At 36.5% G+C, this 23,817-nt stretch overlaps 1 protein-coding gene across 6 annotated transcripts in view; it reads right to left on the reverse strand.

Annotated features, from left to right (window-relative positions):
• Positions 1-1,376: 1,376 nt before the first annotated feature.
• Positions 1,377-23,817, reverse strand: part of BOD1L1 (biorientation of chromosomes in cell division 1 like 1) — a 35,954-nt gene continuing 13,513 nt past the window's right edge. For 2 of the 6 annotated variants that reach the window (XM_035903448.1, XM_035903446.1), the window contains exons 10-25: positions 22,023-23,817; positions 19,173-19,240; positions 17,633-17,702; positions 15,027-15,070; positions 14,006-14,093; positions 12,849-12,928; positions 12,096-12,180; positions 11,018-11,091; positions 9,597-9,672; positions 9,482-9,516; positions 7,447-7,492; positions 4,507-4,541; positions 4,307-4,391; positions 3,706-3,859; positions 2,742-2,885; positions 1,377-1,537 (exon numbers count right to left, since the gene is read on the reverse strand). In XM_035903448.1, coding sequence (XP_035759341.1) covers positions 1,429-1,537; positions 2,742-2,885; positions 3,706-3,859; positions 4,307-4,391; positions 4,507-4,541; positions 7,447-7,492; positions 9,482-9,516; positions 9,597-9,672; positions 11,018-11,091; positions 12,096-12,180; positions 12,849-12,928; positions 14,006-14,093; positions 15,027-15,070; positions 17,633-17,702; positions 19,173-19,240; positions 22,023-23,817 — 2,988 coding nt within the window. In that variant the 3' untranslated portion in view covers positions 1,377-1,428. Of the gene's footprint in view, positions 1,538-2,741; positions 2,886-3,705; positions 3,906-4,306; positions 4,392-4,506; positions 4,542-7,446; positions 7,493-9,481; positions 9,517-9,596; positions 9,673-11,017; positions 11,092-12,095; positions 12,181-12,848; positions 12,929-14,005; positions 14,094-15,026; positions 15,071-17,632; positions 17,703-19,172; positions 19,241-22,022 lie in introns of those variants that run through there. The other 4 variants (XM_035903449.1, XR_004843204.1, XR_004843205.1 and 1 more) reach the window with 4 other exon arrangements.

Genomic DNA, 23,817 nt, shown 5'->3' on the forward strand with positions numbered 1-23,817 from the left:
GTTTATATACCTAAAATATAAACACCTGTAAAGACACTAATCAGGTAAAGCTTATAAATACGGCTCCAACCAAATACATTTGTAAAACCAAGTTCCACAGCAGTACAGTTAGAGGTTAATAAAATATGGCAACTCAGATTTTTGGCAAACATTTTATAATTTTTATATAAAAATCTCAGTAAGAAACCAAGCAGAATATCTGACAGAAACATCTGCCTTACAACAAGTTCAAAAAAACCTCACAAAAGAAAAAAAAAAGAGAAAAAAAAGAAGAAATTAAAGTAAAATTCCAACCCCCCAGAATATTTTTTTAATTATAAACCAGAATATCAACAAAACATTTAAAATAATCTCAGATTGTTTGGCAACTCATCACATCATAACAAGAGACACATTTGATCATAAGAAAAAGTTTAACTTTATATACAACTTCACTTGAACATTTGCTCTTACCAGAGTTAATATACATTAAAAAAAGATTCTGGCAATAATACCAGGTTCTATTTTTAATACCTGTGTATAAAATGTAACATAAAATGCTGAAGCTCTATAGTTAGAAGTAACATTTGATTTCAATGGGTCCCTCTTGGCTGAAAAAGACACATACTGAAAGAACAGGTGTTTAGTTGCAAAATAAAACCGCTTCATTTCGGGGTGGTGTTGGCTGACTGTGAATAAATCTAACCTAATACTATTTATTTCTTGAGATTGGTAGTAAATTCACAAGTGAAAATATAATCTAGTAAGATTACATTTTAAATTTTATACTTTGTCACAAATGTGAACAGAAAGGAGCCACGTTCCTTTCACTATGCTAAACTACTTTAATGCATGCGAGAAAAATACTTTACCAACGGTCTGAGCATATTTTAGAGAACTTCAGGTTTTAGACGGCTCTGGGGGAGTGGAGGGGAGGTTTCCTACTGACATCTGCATAGAATGTAAAATATATAATTAAAAAAACCTAAGGTAAATACTAAAGTTTACAGACCAATGCTTTCCATATAATAAATAAAATGTCCATCATTGATTAGATTCATACACAGAGTAAAATACAACCTATTTTTACAAGTTTATATACAAAGTGTATTAGTAGGCCCAGGGGTGCCTCAGGGGTTGGAAGCATCTGCATTAGCATGTCACATTGGGAAACCCCAACTTTCCAAGTCAGTGATAAAATATATAACTAGTTTGTTTTTCATTCAGATACAAAGTAAACTTATTTTTCATCTGAAATAAATGTACATAATATTCTGTATAAACAATAGTTTATAAAGCTGTTTAAAATGTAACTTAAAAGTACTGCATTGATTAACTTAGCTCTGAAACAAGCACGTGCAAATCCCTTTGCTTTAAAAAAAATAGAAGCACAGATGTTTTTTTTTTTTTTTCTTTTGACTCTTCCATGAACAGTACTAGTGGTAAAGACTATCGTTTTGCTTTCTTCACTGGCATCTCCTCTGTTTTCTGCTGGCCTTTTCTCCGTACCGCTGTTGGGCTGTCTTCCCTTTTACGCTTGGTAGACTGCACCTTTAACCTGAAAAGCATTATTAATAAATTATTTTAACAATGGTAGGACCTGTAAAACAAAAAGGGTGGTCAGGCACAATCCTTTTTAGAGGATGGAACTTAACTGTCCTTCTCTGATGAACTACCAGGATATATTATTTAAGAGCTTACTACTAAAACATTATGCACCAGCACAGACCACAGGGAGACCTTGCACACTCCTACCACACCTTAGCAGGATACTGCATACTAATCCCGTATGTTGGAGAGTGCTCCAGATGTAGAATTTTGGGCTAGAGTTCTCCTCCTTCCTCCTCTTTCTTTTGGAAAGACTTGTGGATTGTAAGAGAATATAATGAACTATGTTATCTTGTACCCTGTCTCACAAAGACAGAAGAATAGCAATAGTGGCTTAAGTCTTGCATACACAAGAGGGAGTAAAGGGCAGACATCATGTACCCTTACCTCTATTTAAGCATCCATATATAAGCCCATCACATTTCAACTGCAACCAATTACAAGTGTGGCTTAAACACCCGGTTATGAATAGCCAAGAGAAGTAATTAACATGAGGTGAACTGTGACAGCCGATCAGTGCACGATACACATGTTCCTGAGGTTCAGTTTGAAGGCACTGTCACATTTCAGAGTGGATGACAGCTAAATGCATTTGGCATACAACTCATTTTACAAGATGAATAGCAACTGTGCATGACATTTATTACTCCCTTGGGATTTTTACACCATGGTTTCAATTTTAAAAATGAAACAGTGTACCAGGGAAGGAGGGAAAGGGAAGTATTTTCAAAACTTGATATAAGGATTCTCAGAGTTTCTCCTCTTATCAGCTAGTCTTAGAAAGATCTTTGAAGCATTAAAATAATGTCATCATACGCTGCTTTAACCTGAACTACAGCAGCTGCTCTTCCCACCATTCAGGAAAGAATCACAGCTCAAGTTAAATACTGCATAACAGCATTTTCAGATTCTCCCAAGAGGTTTCTCAGGACAGAAAGAAAAAAATTCTAGTCTTCCAAATGTTAAAGAAAGGAAGAAAGAAATACATAAACAGAAGAAAATCCTTTAAAAGCTTTTATACATCACAAGGGGTCAGAACATAGCAAAGCTAGACTGCTGTTCAGATACTGAAGCAGTAACTTACATATAAGGAAAGTATCAATATTCTGGCTTCCAAAACAAATAATAGAAGTGGATTCAACTTTAATACTTACTGTGTCAGAGGAGGAGATTTATTAATTTTTGTATCACTCGGAGATCTTTTTTTTGCTGCTAAATTCTGTCGTTTTCTAGGAGAAACTGAACTTGGACTGTTGCTTTTAGAAGTTGCACGTGTGGTTGGCTTGCTGGGCTGCTTTCTGTAATACAAAAGAATGATGAATGTATATATAACAAAATACTTTTACCAAGTCACTTTCTTCTTGCATTCCAAGTGCAGAAAATGAAGACCGCACAGTATTTGCAACAAGTAAATCAAAGTTGCCAAAAGAAACAGTGGGGGAAAAAAAAAATAAAAATTTGCATGTTTGGAGACACAAACTGCAATGCCAAGCCGTGTATTTTCTTATCAACTGTAGCATCAAAAGGCTACTTTACTGACAACTAAATAAAATCCTAGTTCCAAATCTGCAATAATTCTGGTATGTAAGTGCTACCATACTAGTCTCTTGCAGTTAGAATGCTTTCTGAGCTTGCAGATCACCATACCAGAAATTAAGTCCTCCAGTCCTGCAGATTCACATGTTTAACTTGGATAATATTTGGAAAAAGAAATGGACATGGATAATTACATTTTCACCTTATTCCAACTCTAGATATCAAATGGTGAATTGCACAGTCAAGTCAGAGGTCCCCTTTTACCTATCAGAACTAACAGCCCTTAGACTCAACTTCTGAGACATCACTAGGATGAAGACTGCCACCAGGATCAATTCTTACCTTCTGACATATTTGAGTATGTCTTTTGAGACCCTAACAGTTTCCCCACCTTCCCTTTTGTCTCTTTATCCCTAGAAAAGCAGTACTAGAATTAGAACCAAAATTATTTGGGAAGCTCTCATCAATTTTAAACCAAAAAACCCAGAAAAAGCAAGCAACAAAACCCGCCCAAACAAACCCCTCAACACGCGAGAATAACGTAGACAAAAGCCTGCTATTGGTGTCTCTACACACAGTTACCTTTGAGCCTCTAATCTTGTGGCTGATCTAGTTGTGGCCCCGGAATGTGCTTCATCATCTTCCTCACCATCTTCTTCCTCACCTTCCTCCTGCTCTTTTAGTTCATCTTCAGAAGATGTTAATTTTCGACGTTTTCTTTCTGGCTCCAGTGTTTCTGTCCATGTAAAATTTTACACATGTGCTATAATTTTCCAAAAGCCCTCCAAAAGGATATGGACACTTAGTTTAGAAAAGGTATTCTATTCACAAATCCCATTTTAAGTAAGTAATTTTCCATTTCCTTTATGCTTCAACATTTTTAATTCACACTTGTTTGACTTAATCTTGCTAAGACATTCACCATAGTTTACTTACGCAGCTCATAGCCAGAATTCATAGAAAATTCATGAGGTTTTATAGAAACATCTGGGATGTAGCAATTCTGACATGAGATTACAGCAATTTACACATTTTTATATAGTATTTACATGAGCTGTAACTCAATGATTTTTCCTCAAGAAAGGAAAACTGAATAAAGCTTATCTTGTTGCTATTAGTAAACAGAAAGGCAGAGTATTATCTTTTCATTGTGTTAGTAAGTAGCACAGTTTCATGTTTTTACCAGTTTCCTCTGATTGAACCAGAGAACGCCTGGGCTTTCTTCCCCTTTTACGCACGATCATTTCTGCTTTCTCAGCTTCGTCTTCCTGAAAAAAATAAAATGGAAGCAAGTAAGGCAAGAACAATTTAATTTAAATAAAAGACAGACATTTTTCATTACATACTGCTTATAAACTTACAAATTAAAATGGTTGCACTTACATTTATTGTTTCTTTCTTATTAGATATGTCCGTATCTAAAAAGAAAGGAAAGAACAAAACTTAATCCTGAACTTCAAATCTTTTGCCAATCAGTTTAAAAAGGAGTTCTTTCAAACTCTGTCAACTTTGTATAAACATCACAGAAGCTCAGAGAACATTTAAAGTCTCTAATTTAAAATATGGCTTTGTTTTAAGCAGAGACTGGGACAACGATTATTTTTTGGTTTGTTTGTTTTTTTTTTTTTTTTTAAAGCAGTAAGGCTTTACAAGACTGACATTATTTATTGCTTTGTTGCATATGCTGTTTTGTTTTAATGGAAAAGCAGAAGTTACTTACCCCTTTTAACAACTGTCAACCAATTACAGAATCACAGAAAAATGTAACTTGGAAGGGGCCTCTGGAGGTCATCTAGTCCAACCTCCTGTTCAAAGCGTGGCTAAAGTAATTGATCTGATCATACTGCTCAAGATCTTGTTCAATCCGATTTTGAAAGTCTCCAAGAACACAGCCCCTCCAGGCCATCTGTTCCAGTGCCTAACTATACCCACGGTGAAGCACCAAGATGGTTGTAGCTCAAAAAGACAACATTTTAAACCTGTCTAATACCTGGTATGCAAATTACGTGACTTTCTCTCTTGAAGTGCTTCTTACAGACTGGCCTGTGCATGTTAAAATACATGCATAACTCTACACTTCTGCCCTGACTAACTATGGTAAGAAAGAGATTATTTTACAAAGCTTTTGAGCTTTGTCAAATGAAATTATCTGCAACACTTCAAGGATAAAAATTCTTAGCAATAGAAGGAGAAAAACAACCTGAACAAAAGCAAGTTTTTATGCCTTTTTTCCCCTGCCATAAAACTGCTTCCTATTTATGTTTTGTGAAAGCTACACAAAAGAGCACAAACTCTAAACCAATTAGACTGACGGAACAAGCAGAACAAATGTCAGTGCAATGGATCAAAAATAGATTTCAAAGAGCAGAAACATATTCCAAAATTCACACACAAGTTTTTTGGAGTTCCTTTGTTAAGGTTACAGGGAAAAACTTGTACACAAAAGCAAACCAAATAAAACACAAAGATGTTTAACTATTCAGTAAAGAAATGCACTAAAACATAGGACTGTTCACTGTATTAAGTATTTTACACAAAGTAAGTCTAACATAAAACCAACATTTAGTAGTTCTGTTGTGTTCAAAAGACAGGTATTTCAAAATCCCGGTACATTTTGTCAAATTTGTAGCAAAATGGTTTTTGACTGAAGAATAGTCTGTGTAAGTACAAGATGTGCCTTCCTTAACAGACACAACCCTCTCTGTAGGACGTGAACATGTAGTACTTTTGCCTCAAGATAATTATAAAAATAATAAGCTATAGTATTTAAAAATCTAACATTACAGCAGCAGCCGCTGATTAGTGCAAAATAATTTTATTTTCAAGTTCAGTATCAGTGTTACGAGATGATGTTGCCTTCAGAAACCAGATGTCTCTTAACAGCATGAGTTGTACTGACTGAAAAGAAACTCTCTGCTTCCCGCTCTGCATGCGAGTCTCTCCCTATCGCAAACCCCTGTGCAGAGCACCCAGAAATTACCAGAATAAGTGAGCTGCAGAGAGGGATTCCACTTTGTTTTCTTTTCACTGCCAGGGGTTTATAACCCCTTTTCTCACAGGAATGCTAACATATAATGAGAAGTTTAACAGGATATTTCATCCATTCTATACACTCTTCGTAATATCGCTGTGATATCAACAGCCTTTTACTTGGAAAATGAAATGTTACTTAACACACTAAATTAAGCTTTAAGCACACAGTCAGGTGTCTGTCCTTTTGAATAAAAAGCAAACCAGAATGCCCTTTTACACCTTTCTCGCGTTCTTGTCTGTTCTATTTGCAGTTGATAGAAACCAAGTACCACATAACCAGCTAATGCTCCAGAGACAATTCTGAAGCATATGGGCTAAAGCTGACATTTTAACAAATGTGGAGAAAATAGGAAATAGTCCATATGTGCAGTGCAGCCAGACTAATATCTCCATAGAAACCTAAACTTTTGGAAAATCCAGGAGATTTGTTTTGAAGACTTGTTTTCTCAGATTTGTTGCATGAATGTTTGTGTTTGTTTACGAACTATTTTTTAACCTGCCTTTCAGGTTCGTCTGCTTCCTGAATGTATTTTAAAGTCTCCTTTACGAAAGCCATAATTAAAAAGACACATTTAAACAACAGTGCAGTTCAGACTCTATATGCACAAATAACTAACCATGCTATCTAAAATTCAGCAAAGTTTGACCTCTTACAAATCACTGATATTTGAATAGGAAAGAGAGAAAAGTATCTCACTATTTGACTTTAGTTTGAAGCACTAGAAGTACCTTTCTGAGTGAAGTTAAGCAATCATCTTCTAAAGACCTTATAGCAGTTGTGAAAGGGAAAAAAATATCCCCTCAAGATACCACTAAGCTCTTTAGACGTATATCCACAGACAATCCAATTAACTGAAGAAAATTTGAAATTTTAAAAGTTAATGGAATAATTGTGAGTGATAGTCACTGTGTGAAAGCAAATAAGCAGAAATGGAAAACAGTCACTGAGAACCACTTTGATGGGGCATCTACCTGCCTCTGAAGTTCTGCCATGTGCCTATCCACACAAACAAATTATTTGGTATATTCTGCAATGCATTATTCAGCACTTAACAGTGCTGCTGCATCTTCAGAATAAGTTCTTATCAAGCTGCTCTTTTTTTAAATTAAAAACTCAGTAGGAATTAAGGACAAATCTTCACTGTTCTGTTTACTTAGACATTTTCACACATTGATAATACTGACTACCAGAGATGATGTTTAGGAAGGACCCATGTGATTTTCTTGAAAACCCTCTTCTATTTCTTTTATCTTTTGTTTTATTTATTAAAGCAGAAAAAATTTGCTTACCTGTTTGAGGTGTTTTTCCTCTACTCGCAAAGACAGGAAACTGCAGCTGAAATAAAAAAAAGGTGGGTTTTTTAATGTAAAGAAAATCAGAAAAATCCAGGATTGTATTACATAAATGCATAAACTTGATACCATTCATATTACAACATATCTAAAAACCCATGAACATTCTAATGAGCATACAGAAAGTTTGTACTAAGTTTCTTAACAGTAGCATGCATTTTTCCATTTATAAAAATTTGAAACTAGTCATATCAACCCATAAACAAAAGAAATCATAGCAGTTTCAGTAACCTAATTGACACTAAAGTCACTGCAGTAAGAGGCAAAAAATTAAAAGCAGTTTCAGTCAAATATATTTCTGAAAACTTAATTATCAGCAATACAAAAAAGCTCAGTGTGGTCACTTTATGTAATCACACATACAGATTTGCAGAATTATAAATCACCAGAATTTTGTATTTACTCAGAATGTAGAAAGAGCTATGTATAATTATATAACCTCCTATGACAACTGTCCAAAAAAATCCAGTTGCTTTCATCACTGAATGACTACGTTAGGATGTCATAGAATCATAGAATGTTTTGGGCTGGAAGGGACCTACCCTTCCTTTGAAGTAGCAATATGTTCTCAACGCAGCCTAGGGGAAACTGTCATGAAAACGTATCATCTCACCTTACAGAACCATTATCTCAGATGGAGGGCAGATATTGCTCCTCCTGGAGCCAGCCTGCAACTGACTGACACACCAATCAGTCATCACTAAGAGCTACAAGACCTTTAAAATAGTCAAACTAGAACAAGATTATTCTGTTCCAGTACTGAGGGTGCCAAGGCATATCTATTTCTGAGTATGATTTTGAAATTAGTTTCAATTCTTATTTGGGGGCGGGGGGGGGGAACCAAACCAAAACCCAAACAAACAACACATCCCCCCCCCAACCAAAATCAAAAAACCCAAACACCAAAATGCACACCAATTCAAATTACATTCCATTAAGGTTAATATGGGGGGTGGGAAATCAATTAGGAAAGATTAAGAATTCTGAAACAAAACTCCACCAGACCTGTACAAGGGACAGGTCTCAGAGGGCTGCCTGAAATGCTGCGGGGACACAACAAGCAGGGACAAGAACTCCTGCTATCTATAGGCTAGGTAAGTACCCAAGACTTCTGACACTCATGCCAGCTGGCACCTCACCAGGCAAGCAGGCAGAAGAAAAATGAGTTTCAATACAACTTTGTTTTTAAAATCACCTCTTTTCTATGCAGTAACGTTGATGCTGACATACAGGAAGGAGCCTTCCACCAGAATAAATCCAACTAGTTGCATACCACAAATATGCCTGATCCATTACTACCCTGTACTGTAATCCAGCTGTAGTGCAGAAACGCTCCCACCATAATAATTTCTTAGCAGTGAATGTACTTCACGGGTGTTAAGAAATTAAGATACTGCTGAGCTTTAAAAGACAGAGGTATGTTTCATGAGCTTTTAAGTTATCAACCAGCATGTCTCTATCTTTTGAATGAACTGTACACATTGTAATGTAGATAATACAACTGCATTACACAACATTTTATTTTATAGATATTAAGAGTTACTATGAACTATTATTATGATAGGTTCAGTTGTAAAAAAAAAAACAACCCTGAAGTTTTCAAAATGAAGTCACCCTTGATCTTCAGGCCAAAATTACTCTCAGCACAAATTAAAAGATGTATCCACACAATCAGAATTTCACCCTGCGTACAAGTATATTGCTAGCCAGTGTAACACTTAGATTTGTATTAAGTATGTTGTACTAAGTTCCATCCTGTTAGGTTATTTGCTGTGTTCCAACTTAATAGTATATTTTGCTTAAAAATTTCAGTTATAGTAGGAGATATTATTAATAGTTTTTGTTTGCTTAGGCTGAACTCAATTATCAAGCTTTCCATAAGACGTTTCTGAAGTACCGTTAACTGTTAAACAGATAAATGGCTCTTGAATTACTGTTTTTAAATGCACCCAAACAAAATAAAGGCACTTACATTCCCAGTGCTCATATCAGCTTTTGACTCCCCACCTGAGGGAAGAAATATGAATTCAGAACTTGAATGTCACTATTTTCCTTGTTTTTCCACACAGGTACTATGAAGTACTTACCACCAGGCTGTACAGCTTCAAGAGGGTATTTACGAGGCCTTCCCCTTTTCCGTTTCACCATTACAGGCTGATTTTCCTATTAAAAGTAAAGGACAAAAATATTTTTAGTTACTGTAATTGACATTTAGCATTTGAGCAACATAATAGAAAGATTGCTGCTAACTTCATGATGTGATAGAGGCAGAAGTAGTTGCTAGTCAGTTTAAAAATACAGATGAGGCAGGTTTCATCGGAAAAGACACCGCCTGTTATGAAATCCATTGATACAGCTGAAAAGAAACAAGACAACTCCCAATTACGCAAAATTCTCTGTGGCTGGCCCCAGGCACAAAGCATGCCTGAGAACACAGTGCCTTCTGCCCGCTTCCCCCAACAACTCTATCACTTGGCCTCGCAAATGCTGCTGGCTACATATCCCACCACACCTTTTCAGTCTTACGAGAACTCCAGACATCTTGTGAGCCCCTTTTCCCAATGCCATAATAGCACAGGCTACACCTTCGAACAGTTGATCAAGTGCTATTAAACAGTCAATATCCTAGTTATCCCAATACACAGAGTGCTGACATTTTCTGTATAAACAGGGCCTTTAGTAAAAAAGGCCCCTTACTTTGAAGTTTAAGCTTCGAAAGACAACTTTAAGTAACAACTATGTTGCGATCTGAACATCTGAAAAGATCCCCAATCTTGGACCACAAAATCCCCCAAACCAGACTTTTTCCTATTTACAAGGAAAGAGGGTTAAGTGCCTCATTCAGCATTTACTAAAGTCTAGCGATGTCTGCCCCCTGCAATGGATCTTAGTGACTCAAGACTTGAGTGAACAAATGTAACAATTTATTCTTTAAATTTGCTTCCACTTCCAGACTAGAGGCAAAAAACCACATATGACAAAACCCAACATCTTTATGAGAACTGTGTCCATTTCTAGGGGCCAGCAACAATTTTAATCTCTAGGGTTCAGAATTTGTTTACAACCACCACTGTAGAATATCACACAAGTATATGCCCAAGAGATAACACAGAGTGTTAAAATTGTTGAGTGATAATATTTTTGTAAAGCCAAGTCATATCTGTTAGTGACTAAACTGTCCACATCTCAATTACAAGGTTTTCTGAAAACACAATTTCTATACAACTCTATAGAATTGCTTTCTATACAATTTATAAGTACTATTAAATGTAGGAAGGGAGTTACTTCTTCAATAATCAGCCACTGATGTCTTACGGTCTGTGAGTTTATACTTCGTGACACTACGTGAGTCTTTGGTACTTTACAGTACCAAACATAGATTTTCACAGCTATTTCTGTGTTGAAGTCAAAGCTTTAATATTGCTGTCAACAAAATACAAAGACAGAGTACTTATTTTCAGTGTGAATCTCACTATCTCAGTTAGTTAACATGAACAAGACCACTCACCTCTGGAGAATTTTCATTTGATTCTAGACCGTGCTTTTCTTTTTCAGATGTTTCCTGTTCGATGGTAAATTCATCTTCACACATACAAAAAACCAAGAAGAGAGAAACTGTACACCTTTGGTTTATTAGACAAAGAAAAAGGTACAAGCCACAACCTCTGCACTAAAAGCATTATTTCATTCTGTAGTCCAAAATTCCCTAAAAACACTCCTCAGAAATTAACACTTAATTTGCCTCATAGCAACAATATATTGGTCTGCTAGACTGCTACACGAGACAGGTCTTCTAATTTAAGGTAAAAACAAAAGCTCAGGAGTGTGATCCACGGTAAAATGGTAAGATAAATACAAGCCACTATTCAGTTTTCTCCCTCATTCCATGAAACAGGAAGCTGAGGATACAAGCGCATTGCAGAACAGTTTCAGACTTGTCAACATGCTCACTGGGAAGGCAAAACTACTAATAGATCAAACTAACATTAGGGAAGATATGCTGTTCATACAAAGACTGAAGTTATGGCAAAGCCAATACTAACACTGTGGACACACTATCTTTTATTATTTATTTTAGTACAATTAATAAGTCAACTATGACAGTGCAACTTGCACACTGGTTGGTTTCTCTACAGAAACAAACAGAAATTATTTTGATGGTGAATATCCCATGGTGGTGGTTTTTTTTTTTTTTTCCCTGTCCCCACAGAAGGACACCTCTTATTTGTGGTGACAGTTAGGAGAAGTTCTTCTTGTGACATACTCCAGTCATGCTATTTCCCTATCCACCTGTTTATTTGCAATTAGCTTTCCTACCCAAGGTACATACAGAAGCAATAATGGAGTAGATGGGTGATAGCACAGCAGAAACATCAAATCTGCTCTAACCATTAAAGGAACTAGGATTAATGCATTATTTGATAGCAGTAACAGAACAGACAGCAACTAGAGAATATATGCAAGTATTTGCTGGGATCAATGTTGCTGGGATCAAGTTCCTAATTTCTCTCAGAATCATTCAAATGAAAAGAAATTAGCATTCAGTATGGGTTCAGAAAATTGCCCAGAATGGGCAGTTTCATTACCTTTTTCTTCCATAGTACTTTTAGGAGGTGTATGCTTTACATCAATTTCTTTGGACATTTCTGCTGTATCACCTGAAATAACTTCCTACATTATTTTGAAACAACAAAGAAAAGAGAATCTTACTACAAATTAAAGATAATTGTCAGTTACTTATACTTAAAAAAACCCCACACACCAATACATGAGTAGTTGTGTTATTCATCAAGATTTTGTTATGTCTCTTAAAAACTTTGATGCTGAGAAGCTTCATCAAAATCAATGGGTGAGATAGTCCCAACTATTCTGCATGTACTCTTAAAAGGAACATCTGTTTTGTCCCCAATTCCTGTTTTGACTTACAAGGGATCAGCGCAAACCCAGAACTCAGGTAAAGTCCGATACCCTCTTGCAGATCTCAGATTGGTATGACCATGAGGATGCTGAACTGGCTGGAAAGCTGGGATCCAGCAATGCTCTGTGTGATCCCAAGCTCCTAACTATTGTGCAAATCGGTCCACCACACCTTAAAGGTATTCAGGCGCTGAGCACAACACAGACCCCAGGCTTTTTTTATTTTTAAATTGTCTCCCCCTTGAAAAGTGAATATCATTCTATAGTCAGTTATTTTATATTCAAGACAACGCAAAAGTAATTTACAGTTAGTAATGAAAATACCTCCCAAAATAGACTGCTATAGAAATAAAAACTTAAGACTTCCATCTTATTTACATTACAATTGCAGAACATTAAAAAAAAAAAGTTCTTGAAAATACCTCGATGTTATCAGGTTTCACTTTGGAACACTGACTTTGTTCATCATCTTTTCTCACATCCTGAGCAATCAGCTGATTGCCTGCAAAAACAAACAACCGTTCAAGTGTTATAAAAGTGCCTTCTGCATTTGTCAGCTTTTGATGCCACTTTTATATCAGCTCATCATTAATGAGATTCAAAAGATACTGACAAGCAGCATCTTATTTACAAAAATATGAACAGAAAGTTATGCTAACCCCCCTTCGAAAAGGAATGACAAAACAATTACAAAAAAGAATTATGTGTTTCTTTTATGTTATGGAGATGGGTTTTTGTTTATTTGTTAGTTTTTAAAGATAAGCTCAAAATTGAAATTTGACAGATACCACATCAAAAAAATAAAACATCAACCCTAACTTCAACCCACCCAGAGACAGAGAAAGTAGTTAATGCTATGTGGGACACTCTAATGAATACAGCATGGCTTCTAATTACTCACTTCAGCAAACGAAAATTATTAGAAGCAGAATAAAAACTGTTTTATAAAAGTTACATTATTAATTATCCCCCCTTTTTTTTTTTAATTGTTCTGATGCTGAGAGGACAAAAACAGCTGAGGGCAGAACTTGAAAAAAATATTACATAGTCTCATAATTATGTCAACAAAATGTCTAACTTATTTCTAAGTTAACTTTATCTAAGTTAGAAATATTTATGCCATTCAATGGACTGACTTCCTTCTCACTTGCTTCTAGACAGATAAAAGGTTACACTGAAACTCAATTCCTTCCAATCTAACAGAAGGAAGCATCCAGCCTCACAAAGTCTACTGAATGGCTAGATTTTCCTTTAATGATCAGCTTTCCTCAGCTGTGTTTTATTTAAAAAGGATAAAATTAGCAATTATTTTAAAGACTAAACAAAAAAATTTGTTCACTTGCAATCCAAAAAGCTACTATAGTACTTCCATGCAGTATTGAATTTGTTACCATATTTTTATCAAATATATTAAGTGTCATATTGGAAGTTGTTTGGGGAAGAACAATTGCTTTGGAGTTTGGAATTCCCCATATTCCATTCTTTCCTTCAAAATACCATTTTATGACCTAATCAAAGTAGACCTTTGTTTTGCAGCAGAAAAGCTCTACACAAATTCTTGTAGTCCTGTATCACTTACATTTTTCTTTATCCATTGTTCCTGAAGATTTACATTGTATTCCTCTAGATCTATGTTCTTCAGTTATCTGGGTATCCAAGTTTTCCACCTACACATAACACACAGACAACTCCTTACCTTCTTTTTTCCAATAAAGTTTATAAACTTAGAAGGGAGAAAGTTTTTCCTACTTGCTACTTTCAAGTACAACATGCATTAAAATGGAAAGTAGCAGTATTACAAAAGCAATGCATTCCTAGAGCTCAAGTAATATTACTACTATAGAATAGCACCATGAAACAACTTCTGACTTGTAGCATTTTCAGAATTTCTAATTGGTATTTTTAATGAAAAAAGTCTCAGTTTTAATTAAGCATGCTACTATGTGCTTTAAAGACAGTTTATCAAGGCAATTCACACAGAGTATTTTTGGATTTAAAAGGACACTCTCCTACATGCAGAAACAGAAGTAGTAGCTCACTAGCACAAGAAATGTGGCCAACCAGCATTACAATATAGCAATAAATAACTTTACTACTCAAGTTTAAGAAACCACAAACGCATTTTTAGCTTGCTACCTGTGTTAAATGCCTTGCTTCTGCTCCATAAGAAACACTTTACTTTTGCAACTTTCCCAGTCATCCCTTTTATACTTATAAGCTCCAAGTTTTTGTGAAATCACAGTAGACTGCATCAAAATAACAGGCTTCCAGTCCTGATCAAAACCCCCCAGAATAATCCCTGGTTTTGTCCTCTATTCTCAAGAAGGACAATCAAGCTTCCCTTTTCTGCCAGTTAATAACAGTCTTGAAATAGTTATAGACTATGGAACATCAATACTGGAAAATGTATTTACTGGCAAATTTGAAAGATAATTAGGCATCAACCTACATAGCTGTGCAGTCACAATATACATGAGCTCTGAATATACAAAAATAATATTTTCTTTTAGAGAATATTTAATGTAAGTATAAGTAAACGCAAGTAAGAAAGAAAAGTAGCACAGACTTAAGAGAGTAAATTTAAAAAGCCAAGAACTTACATGAAAAGTTTCTTTTTCTAAAGCAATAGTCCTCTGCCGCACATCTATTAAAAATAATAATAAAAATAATCAGAAAAGCTAAGCAAGAACAAAGTTTCATAGTATCCTCTACTTCACATCTCTGAAAAGATTGAGGGTACCTGAAACTATACAAAACTTACTTTCAGTGTTGGAAATAAGAGGCATCCAATCTTCTCTTTAATAGTATTTGAACAAAAAATAAAAATAAAGAATATGGATTTCTAAAGCACAGAATAACTGAGAATCATTTTATGGCTGAAATACAGGCAACCACAGGGCTGTCATCTTGGAAATATATGGTAGCTTAGACATTCCAAATACAGTTTTAGCATTTGAATGAATCAGAATTTTATCCATTGCAACCCTAGATGCTGGATCACGGGATGAAGTAAAACATGATGAAAACTATGCTGTAACATTATGCTTCCAGAGAACTAAAGTCTGCATAATTGTACCAGGAAGACCTGTAGCCGATACAGTGCACATAAGGCAATTGTCCAATTGCTAAACTCTACCGTACTTTAACTGTGATAAAGTAGAACTTTAGCCTTCTATATCACAAAAATGTAGAAGATAATTGTAAATATGGGAGCTGATGAGTGTTCTGCACTTTTGAAAGAAAACTCCGTAACTTTCAAAGACATTTCATACAGATACATAAAGAGAATCATAAAGAAGCTGCTCCATTGAGCATTCCACAAACCCCTTAAATTCTGATTCATAAAGGCACTGAATTAAAAAAAAAAAAAAGCTGCAAAGCTGCTAAAACATTCCAAGCAGTTTTCCTTTCAGCTACAGTAAGAACAAACCTATGATGCAAAAAACCACTATTCTACAGTTTTATATAATTTGTAGGTCATTTCTTAAATCTACATGCTTGATCAACAATTCTTCCACAGCTACACTGTTTAGTTGCATAACATCTTTCAATTTTTAAAGCAGTGTCAAATGAAGAGCTAGATCCTTCCCACTCAAACAGCAATGATTTGTTTACATTCCAAGGAATCTTGGACAACTAAACTACTGTGTCTGCTGTTCATACTCATGACAGGACACACATTTGTCTTTTAAACAACTTCCTTTTACGTACGTTGAGCTATATGTATATATGCATGTATATATACATAAAGAGAGATTATAGCGTGGTGGAGGAGAAAAAGAAAAAACTCTACCGAGAGCTACAAAGCATTATTCTTCAGTGCATGTCATATCCAACATGATTTACACAACAAATGGATTTTTGTTAAACATTTTATATGGAACAAGATAATCACAGCTAGCTCAATCTGCACATTTTAAAATTTAAGTACTGTCTGTCTGGGTGACTGAGTGATGTGAAATATCACAGTTTTTCAGGCACTTCAAAAGAAACCTCGCAGTACATAAAAACTGGTTCAAGTTTTGATTCTGCTATTCTGAAGACTATATTCTAACCCATTCTCAGGGTTTACATTTTCTTTCTTGTGAGCAGAGCACGGCTCATCACTTACATGAATACAGACCACCATTAAACCAGGTATGTGAATTTGCCCTACCCCAAGAATAAAAAGGAAACCAAAGTTTTATACCGATGTTCCTATCTCACCTTACTCCTATTTTTTGTTGTCCACGCGGTAAATAGTTATTTTGGTATGCATGTCTAAAAGCTCAGAAGTGAGCTTAACAGTGTGTCCTTTCATAGTGTTTAGGCTTTCAGCTGCAACTTTCTACAAGAAGAAACCCATCTTTAACCTCTTTGGACACTATATGCAGCAGTATCGCTGGTACCTCTTGGAATTCACTTTAGTTTTGCTTGTTACTCCATTAATGAGGATTAACTCTCATCTGGTAGTGTTGTAAACATCTTTGTAATGCATCTGGAGCACAAAATCCATCATGATGGAAACAAAGTAGGGGTTTGTTTCTGCTTTAAGAGGAAAGCCAAACAATTGCAACACATTTTAAAATAATGTGGGTTTGGGAAACAGGGATTTTTTTTGTCCTATTGAAGATTAATTTAATACATGGAAAAGGAATTACTGTGCACAGATCCAAGCTGACTAATTGAAATTTCTAGCTAAGTGATTACCTACTCATATAAATGCTCTTCAAATTTCAGTGGATGGCCAGAAATATTTTAATCTGGAGAGTAAGAAAGAAAAGAAGAAAAAAAAAAATCTTTCTGTAAAGTCTCTGTGACTTAAGTCATATAGTACTTACTCTTGTCATATCCTCACAGGGTCTGTCACTACACCCTAAAATGTTCTAAGTTTATAACTAAGAAAGCCATTCTTTGGGGAAGTTTCTGTATCTTTCCTGAGCATGTATTTATTGTTTTTAAATAGAATGTTATCAGTCTACTTATTTAAAAACCTAAATGCCTTCCACCTTTCTTTCATATCATACTGGAAGAAAAGGCTGATGCTCCTTCTTTCCCACAAACCAAATGCAAAGCCACATGAGGTCCTAGAAACATTTCAAGAAGATCACTTTAGACTTTGCTTCAATCCCTGTACACATAGTACATATCAAATCTACAACCCTCCCATCATAACTAATAGTCAAATCAGTATGAAAAGTTAAGTTGCTATAAGTCTAAAAATCACCTTTTTGAAACTCTTCAGTATGAAGATCCACATCTCTCTCTTCCTTTCTTGGACTTTCAGGCTGCTGTGACTAAACACAAAATCAAAAGAAACAAAAATATTGCAGACACCCAGAACAAGTATGTCTCACTTGCTCATGTCATGATGAACATTGCCTTATCATGATCTATAAAAGTCTTTAAAAGCTTTCTAAGACAGCAGTACAAACATTAATAAAGAACACCAGCAGAGCCAAGTCATATTACTGTTGAACACTACAGTGACTAACCTCGACCTTAGAGTTAACACTGGGACCAGAGGCTACTTTAAAAAAAGGAGATCTCAAGAGAAATCTCTGGAAGCCAAGGTGCAACACCTACTCCAAGTTCCAAGTATAATCAATATTCTAGAAACGCTGACATATACAGGAAAATACGTATCTGCAATGTAGGGCAAGGCACAGTGAACTCTAACTCACATGTTTTGGGGTGTTTGTTTATTTTTTAATTCAAGTTGCAGATCAGCTATATGTTAATGACACATAGATAAGCACACTTAGCTCCATATACCCTTAAGTCAAATCTGGATGATGTAAACTCAGATGCAGTGCCATGTGAACATGGCTATACTGACTCTAGGACCATCTTATGCTGGCGAAGAGTACAGCTGTTTGCAGGTGGAACTCAACTCAACTCAGCAGATCCCACCAGACTGAAGTTGACTTGGATTTTCCTGAAGTGCATCCCAGGCATCAAAACCATGGTTCAAAAATACTCAGCTGGTCTGCCTCAGAGCTGCAGCCAGTAGCCCTGTGCAGATCCACCCTTTCACAGATGCTTCGGAGTCTCTGAACCATATTCTCCCTCAAAATGCTTATTATCAGAGTTTGGCAAGATATGAATACATGGATCCAGTCTTGCATCTGAATGAAGAATTAACCCATCTGAAATCCTGGCTAGTACGGATCACAGCACACAGACAGAGAGGCTCAACCTTGGTCTTACACAAACTATAGGTGACCATAAGCCCCAATACCCTGGAAGACCTACTCTTCTGTTACAGCAGATAATGGGCTGTTGTTATCACACTACAGACCAGCAGCAAGTGTTCCTCAAACACATAGATAATGGGCAAGTCTGAAGACTGGCAAGGAAGTGATAGAACAAAGTGAATATATTTAGTATTTCAAAGCACTAAACTAACAATTGCCAACTGTAAGAGCTAAGGCATGTATGACTATTTTACAAGTACCGTCACAAGCAACATGCATACAGGATGACCAGTTCTGAAAAAAGTGAACTCAGATGTCACGGTCACAGCAGGAGCATGGCTGAGGGAAGGAACTGGTTCTACCACAGTATAACATGGACAGCCCACAATTTAAATGCCCAGCTGCTTAGAGAAGTACAGCCGAGTAATCTGAAAAGTGACCCTTCAAAAGTTTTGGAGTTTCAATAGCATTTTTGCTGCACAAAAATCAAAAGGTATAGTAGGAAACCCTAACAAGATTATAATTACACAAGAAACAGTATAGTAAAAATTTTCAAAATAACATAAATACCTCGTCAGTTCTCAAGTTACTTTCAAATTCTAGTTCTTCTGCCAACTTTGGTAAAGCTGCATTATTGCCTAATGAAATACAAATATGTTAAAATTATTAGATTACGTTATACCGTATTTATCTCATGCTACAGTAGGATGCTATTTCTCAGTACTACCTCATGAACACAACACATCAATTTAATCCTTTCCTGTAGGCAATGAAAACAATAGCGAGTCTGTCTGCAGCAAAGCAGCTCAAAAAAACCCCCAGCTCTGCAAGAACACAAGTACTTCTGTTTTCTTCCTTAAATACAAAAGGATTGGAAAATATGGGCTATCAGGATTTACCGCAGCTTATTTATGAATTCTGACTTTGGCTTCTTTGCTTGCTTTTCCTTTAAAAAAAACCAACACACACCAACGGATTTGTAGACCGAATTCCAAACATCAAATTACCCCTGTATTAATGAATGCAGAGCTAAGAGTTAATACTAAGGATAATATTTAAGTGACAATTAGATCTAAATCCGTAAACTCTAGAACCACAACCACTGAAATTATCCAATTTCCATAAAGACTGAAAACTCAGTAGCTCCTGTCACTGTCAATGTAATTTCAGAAAATCTTAAAACCCCACCCATTTCATTCCCCCTGGGAATGCTTATAACATCTGAACAACAGGCCACGCAGACAGCATCTTCATATGACTTGTACGGCCTTTTTGGACACCTATCTCAGAAGCCTGTTTATACAGGTTTTCCTAAACGGGAATGCTTATAACATCTGAACAACAGGCCATGCAGACAGCATCTTCATATGACTTGTACAGCCTTTTTTTCTGACACCCATCTCAGAAGCCTGTTTATACAGGTTTTCCTAAACAAATAGTTATAACATGGTAATTTATCAATGATGCATGTGAAGTGATTAAATTCTGGTTGCGGTCCACAGAATAAGACTACTATTACCACTGGTACTTACAGAGGCTACATCAATGGACAACAAGGACTGAACAAAGCACCAAGACAGCAATACCTTAGTGTGGCAGTTTACATTTTCATGGCTCATGTTTGTCTCTTGTATAAATACTGAATAACATTTTTCAAGTTTAGTAGATCAGTATCTTTCCTTGACAAATTCCTAAGATCCCCAAATCCACAGAGCGAGCTTTCTCACCCAAAATATCAATAAAACCAGAGAATAAAACTAACCTTTGGGGAACTGGACCTAAACTCACATTACAAAATGTTTTTTGAAATAATAGCAAAGACAGTCATAAGAAGGAAAAGGTTTTAAAAGTAGTACTTGATCAGCATCATTCAGCGATTTGGTATAAAGATAAGCAGGATTTCCCTATTTTTCTACAGTTTAATTTCTTCAAAATTTATAATGAAGTCATAATCTTGACTTTGTTATGGCACCTACAGAATTTAGTAATTTTCATAAACTTGGTGCTTCAACTACTCTGGAGGGTCAACGAGGAGACAGGCTGAAAATAGCAGGATGTTCATTACACTGTATTTCAGGAACTAGCAACCATGCAAATTTATTTCAAATGTTAGCTTCCAGAAAAATGGATCTGGAAATAAAATATTATTTCCTTAATGTCATATATTATAATAACTTAAGTTTTCTATTTAAAATTGACACCTATCATCATTGCTCACTTAAAATACTCATTTATTTAGGATGACTGTCTGATTCCTCTATAATGCAAAGGAGGACCATTTAAAGTGTATTCGCAACCCAAAATTCAGCATAAGAGAGTGAATCTGAATACGACCGTTAAATAACTATACAGAGGAAATCTGCAGTTATGATTAAGGATGGCCACTCTTAACCTTCAAAATTACTAAGAAGTTACCTTTTTAACATGTTGAACATACGTCTAAACGAAATGCATCCTCTTTCCTATAAAAGCATTTTTTAATTTCAAAACATGTTGTCCTGGTTTCAGCTGGGACAGAGTTAATTTTCTTCCTAGTAGCTGGTATAGTGCTGTGTTTTGGATTTAGTACTCAGAAGAACATTGATAACACCCTGATGTTTTAGTTGTTGCTCAGCAGTGCTTACACCAGTCAAGGACTTTTCAGCTTCCCCTGCTCTGCCAGGGGCACAAGAAGCTGGGAGGGGGCACAGCCAGGACAGCTGACCCCAACTGGCCCAAGGGCTATTCCAGACCATAGGACGTCGTGCTCAGTATAGAAACTGGGGGAAGAAGAAGGAAGTGGGGGACATTCAGAGTGATGCCATTTGTCTTCCCAAGTCACCATTATGAGTGATGGAGCCCTGCTTTTCTGGGGATGGCTGAGCACCTGCCTGCCCATGGGAAGGAGTGAATGAATCCCTTGGTTTGCTCTGCTTGCATGTGCGGCCCTTGCTTTCCCTATTAAACTGTCTTTATCTCAACCCATGAGTTTTCTCACTTTTACTCTTCTGATTCTCTCCCCCATCCCACTGTGGGGGGAGTGAGCGAGCGTCTGGGTGGTGCTCAGTTGCTGCCTGGGGTTAAACCATGACACACATTAATAACAAAACCCATCTGTAGTTCCACAATAATCACCCCTTGCAAACTGCTTCATATATTAGCTCACAGTTTTAAGTCAACGTATTTTAAGAACTTTTTTGCATTCTAATTATTGTCCAACATACCTCAGATAATTGTGTTCAGTCACTCCTATACACATGCTTACTTAAATAGTTATCATCAATTCTTAAATATATCATTAATAGTTATTTTGCAACCAACAAAGAAATTTGGGATATTTTAATAGTTTAAGCTAGAAATAACTAATCATGGTAAAATGCATCTATTTATGACAGCTTATAAACTCAAGAGTTAAAAAAAAAGAAAGTAAGAAATCCTCACCTGAATTAAAGGTTGTGTTACTTTTCTGAAAAGTAACTTCAATTTCAGTCTCATTTATTTTGACCAAGTTCGTCTTGTCATCACTGTCGTATAGCTCTTCTACATGCAACACAGGGAAGTCACTTTTTTCCCCTAATTCTGCTTCTATTGTCACTTCACCATGGTTGGTATTTACAGTCATGTCGTTTGCAGAAACTAAGGAAAGAGCTCCTGCCCTAGGCAGGGGAGGCTTGATTTCAGAAAAGTCACTTTCTAAAAGCAAGTTTGAGTTGAATTTATAGTTTACATTTGTTAGAGCTTCACTCTCTACTGCTGCTTCTGAAATCACACAAGAGAGTTCTGATGTAACATCCTCATGTAAAACATCTTCAGCTTGCTCATCATCCTCACTTGCCTCTGAGGAAGGACTTGGACTCACAGCAGTCTCTGTACTAATCTCCACGCAAAGGGCTTCATCTACGCTCATGAGGTTCACTGAGTTTTCATCGGTTTCTGCAATTTCACTGTCTACTGTGGTCTGAGATGCTGCTGATTCTACACTCACACCACTCTCATGGGTGTCGTTCTCTCTACCAATGACAAGCAAAGAATTACTGCTTTTTTCCGGGGCTGTAGTTGATAGGATGCATTCAATCTGGTTAGCAGTATTAAAGATTTCCTCACTTTTGTCTTTTACTTCTGTACTTTCAGCAGCAAGTTGACTTTCTTCTATGACTGTAAAGGTGAAGAGACTATCGCATTCCTCCATTGTGCTCAGAGTGATCACTGCCCCCTCCTCTTTATCTCCTAGACTTGAAGCAGCGTGTTGATCTTCACTGTTGGTGGCAACCCTCAGCACAGGAGCTCCACATTCTCCCACAAAAATCACAGAGCCTTTGCTTTTTGCATCTGCATTGAAAGCAGCTAGTCCAAACTGTTCATCAACAGTTGCAGTGGTCTCCACAATCTTACATTCCTCTGATGTGTTTGGAGAGAGAATGGCACCTTCGTCTCCTTCTGCTACAATGAGCTGACTTTCAGCTTGTGGTGCTGCACTGATCAGGACTATCTCACATTCTTCTGTCATGCTTGTAGTGATCATAGCAGCTTCGTATCTTCCCTCTGTTTCTGAAGCGCTGAGTTTGTTTTCATCTTGCACAGCTACACTAGACACAGGAGCTTCAAAACATTCTGTTGTACTTGTAGAGATCATTACCGTTTCATTTTTTGACTCTGTGTCTGACACATGTTGAATCGCCTCTTCTGTGACTTCACCGGACATTAGGATTACTTGTTCTTCCACAACACTTGTAGAAATCATAGCACACTCATCTTTTTCCTCCTTACCGCTAGCCGTTGGGTGACTTTCATCATCATCGTTATCATCTCCTCCAGCACTGGATTCACTGGGCATGGGCACCTCATATATTTCCATATCTATAGAAACCATAGCGTTCTCATTTATTTCTTCTGTTTTCACAGAGGGGAGCTGACCATCATATTCAATAGCTGCACTTGACATAGGAGCCTCAAATTCTTCCACAATACTGGTGGAAATCATAGTGCACTCATCTTTCTCCTGTTTACTGCTAAAAGCATGTGCACACTCTTTAAACTCTGTAGCTGTACTGGGCATAGGCACCTCTGTATCTTCAGGGTCTGTTAAGATCATTGAGCTTTCCCCACTTTCATTTGCTCTTGCAATAGCAAGTGGACCTTCCTCAGCATCCATGGCTGAATGTAAGGGAGCATCACTTTCTTCCACTGTACTGGTAGAGATGATATCACCTTTTACTTTTTCTTCTCTGACAGCAGG

This window comes from Egretta garzetta, unplaced genomic scaffold (genome assembly GCF_000687185.1).
Source record: "Egretta garzetta isolate BGI_Z169 unplaced genomic scaffold, ASM68718v1 scaffold151, whole genome shotgun sequence".
NCBI lineage: Eukaryota > Metazoa > Chordata > Aves > Pelecaniformes > Ardeidae > Egretta > Egretta garzetta.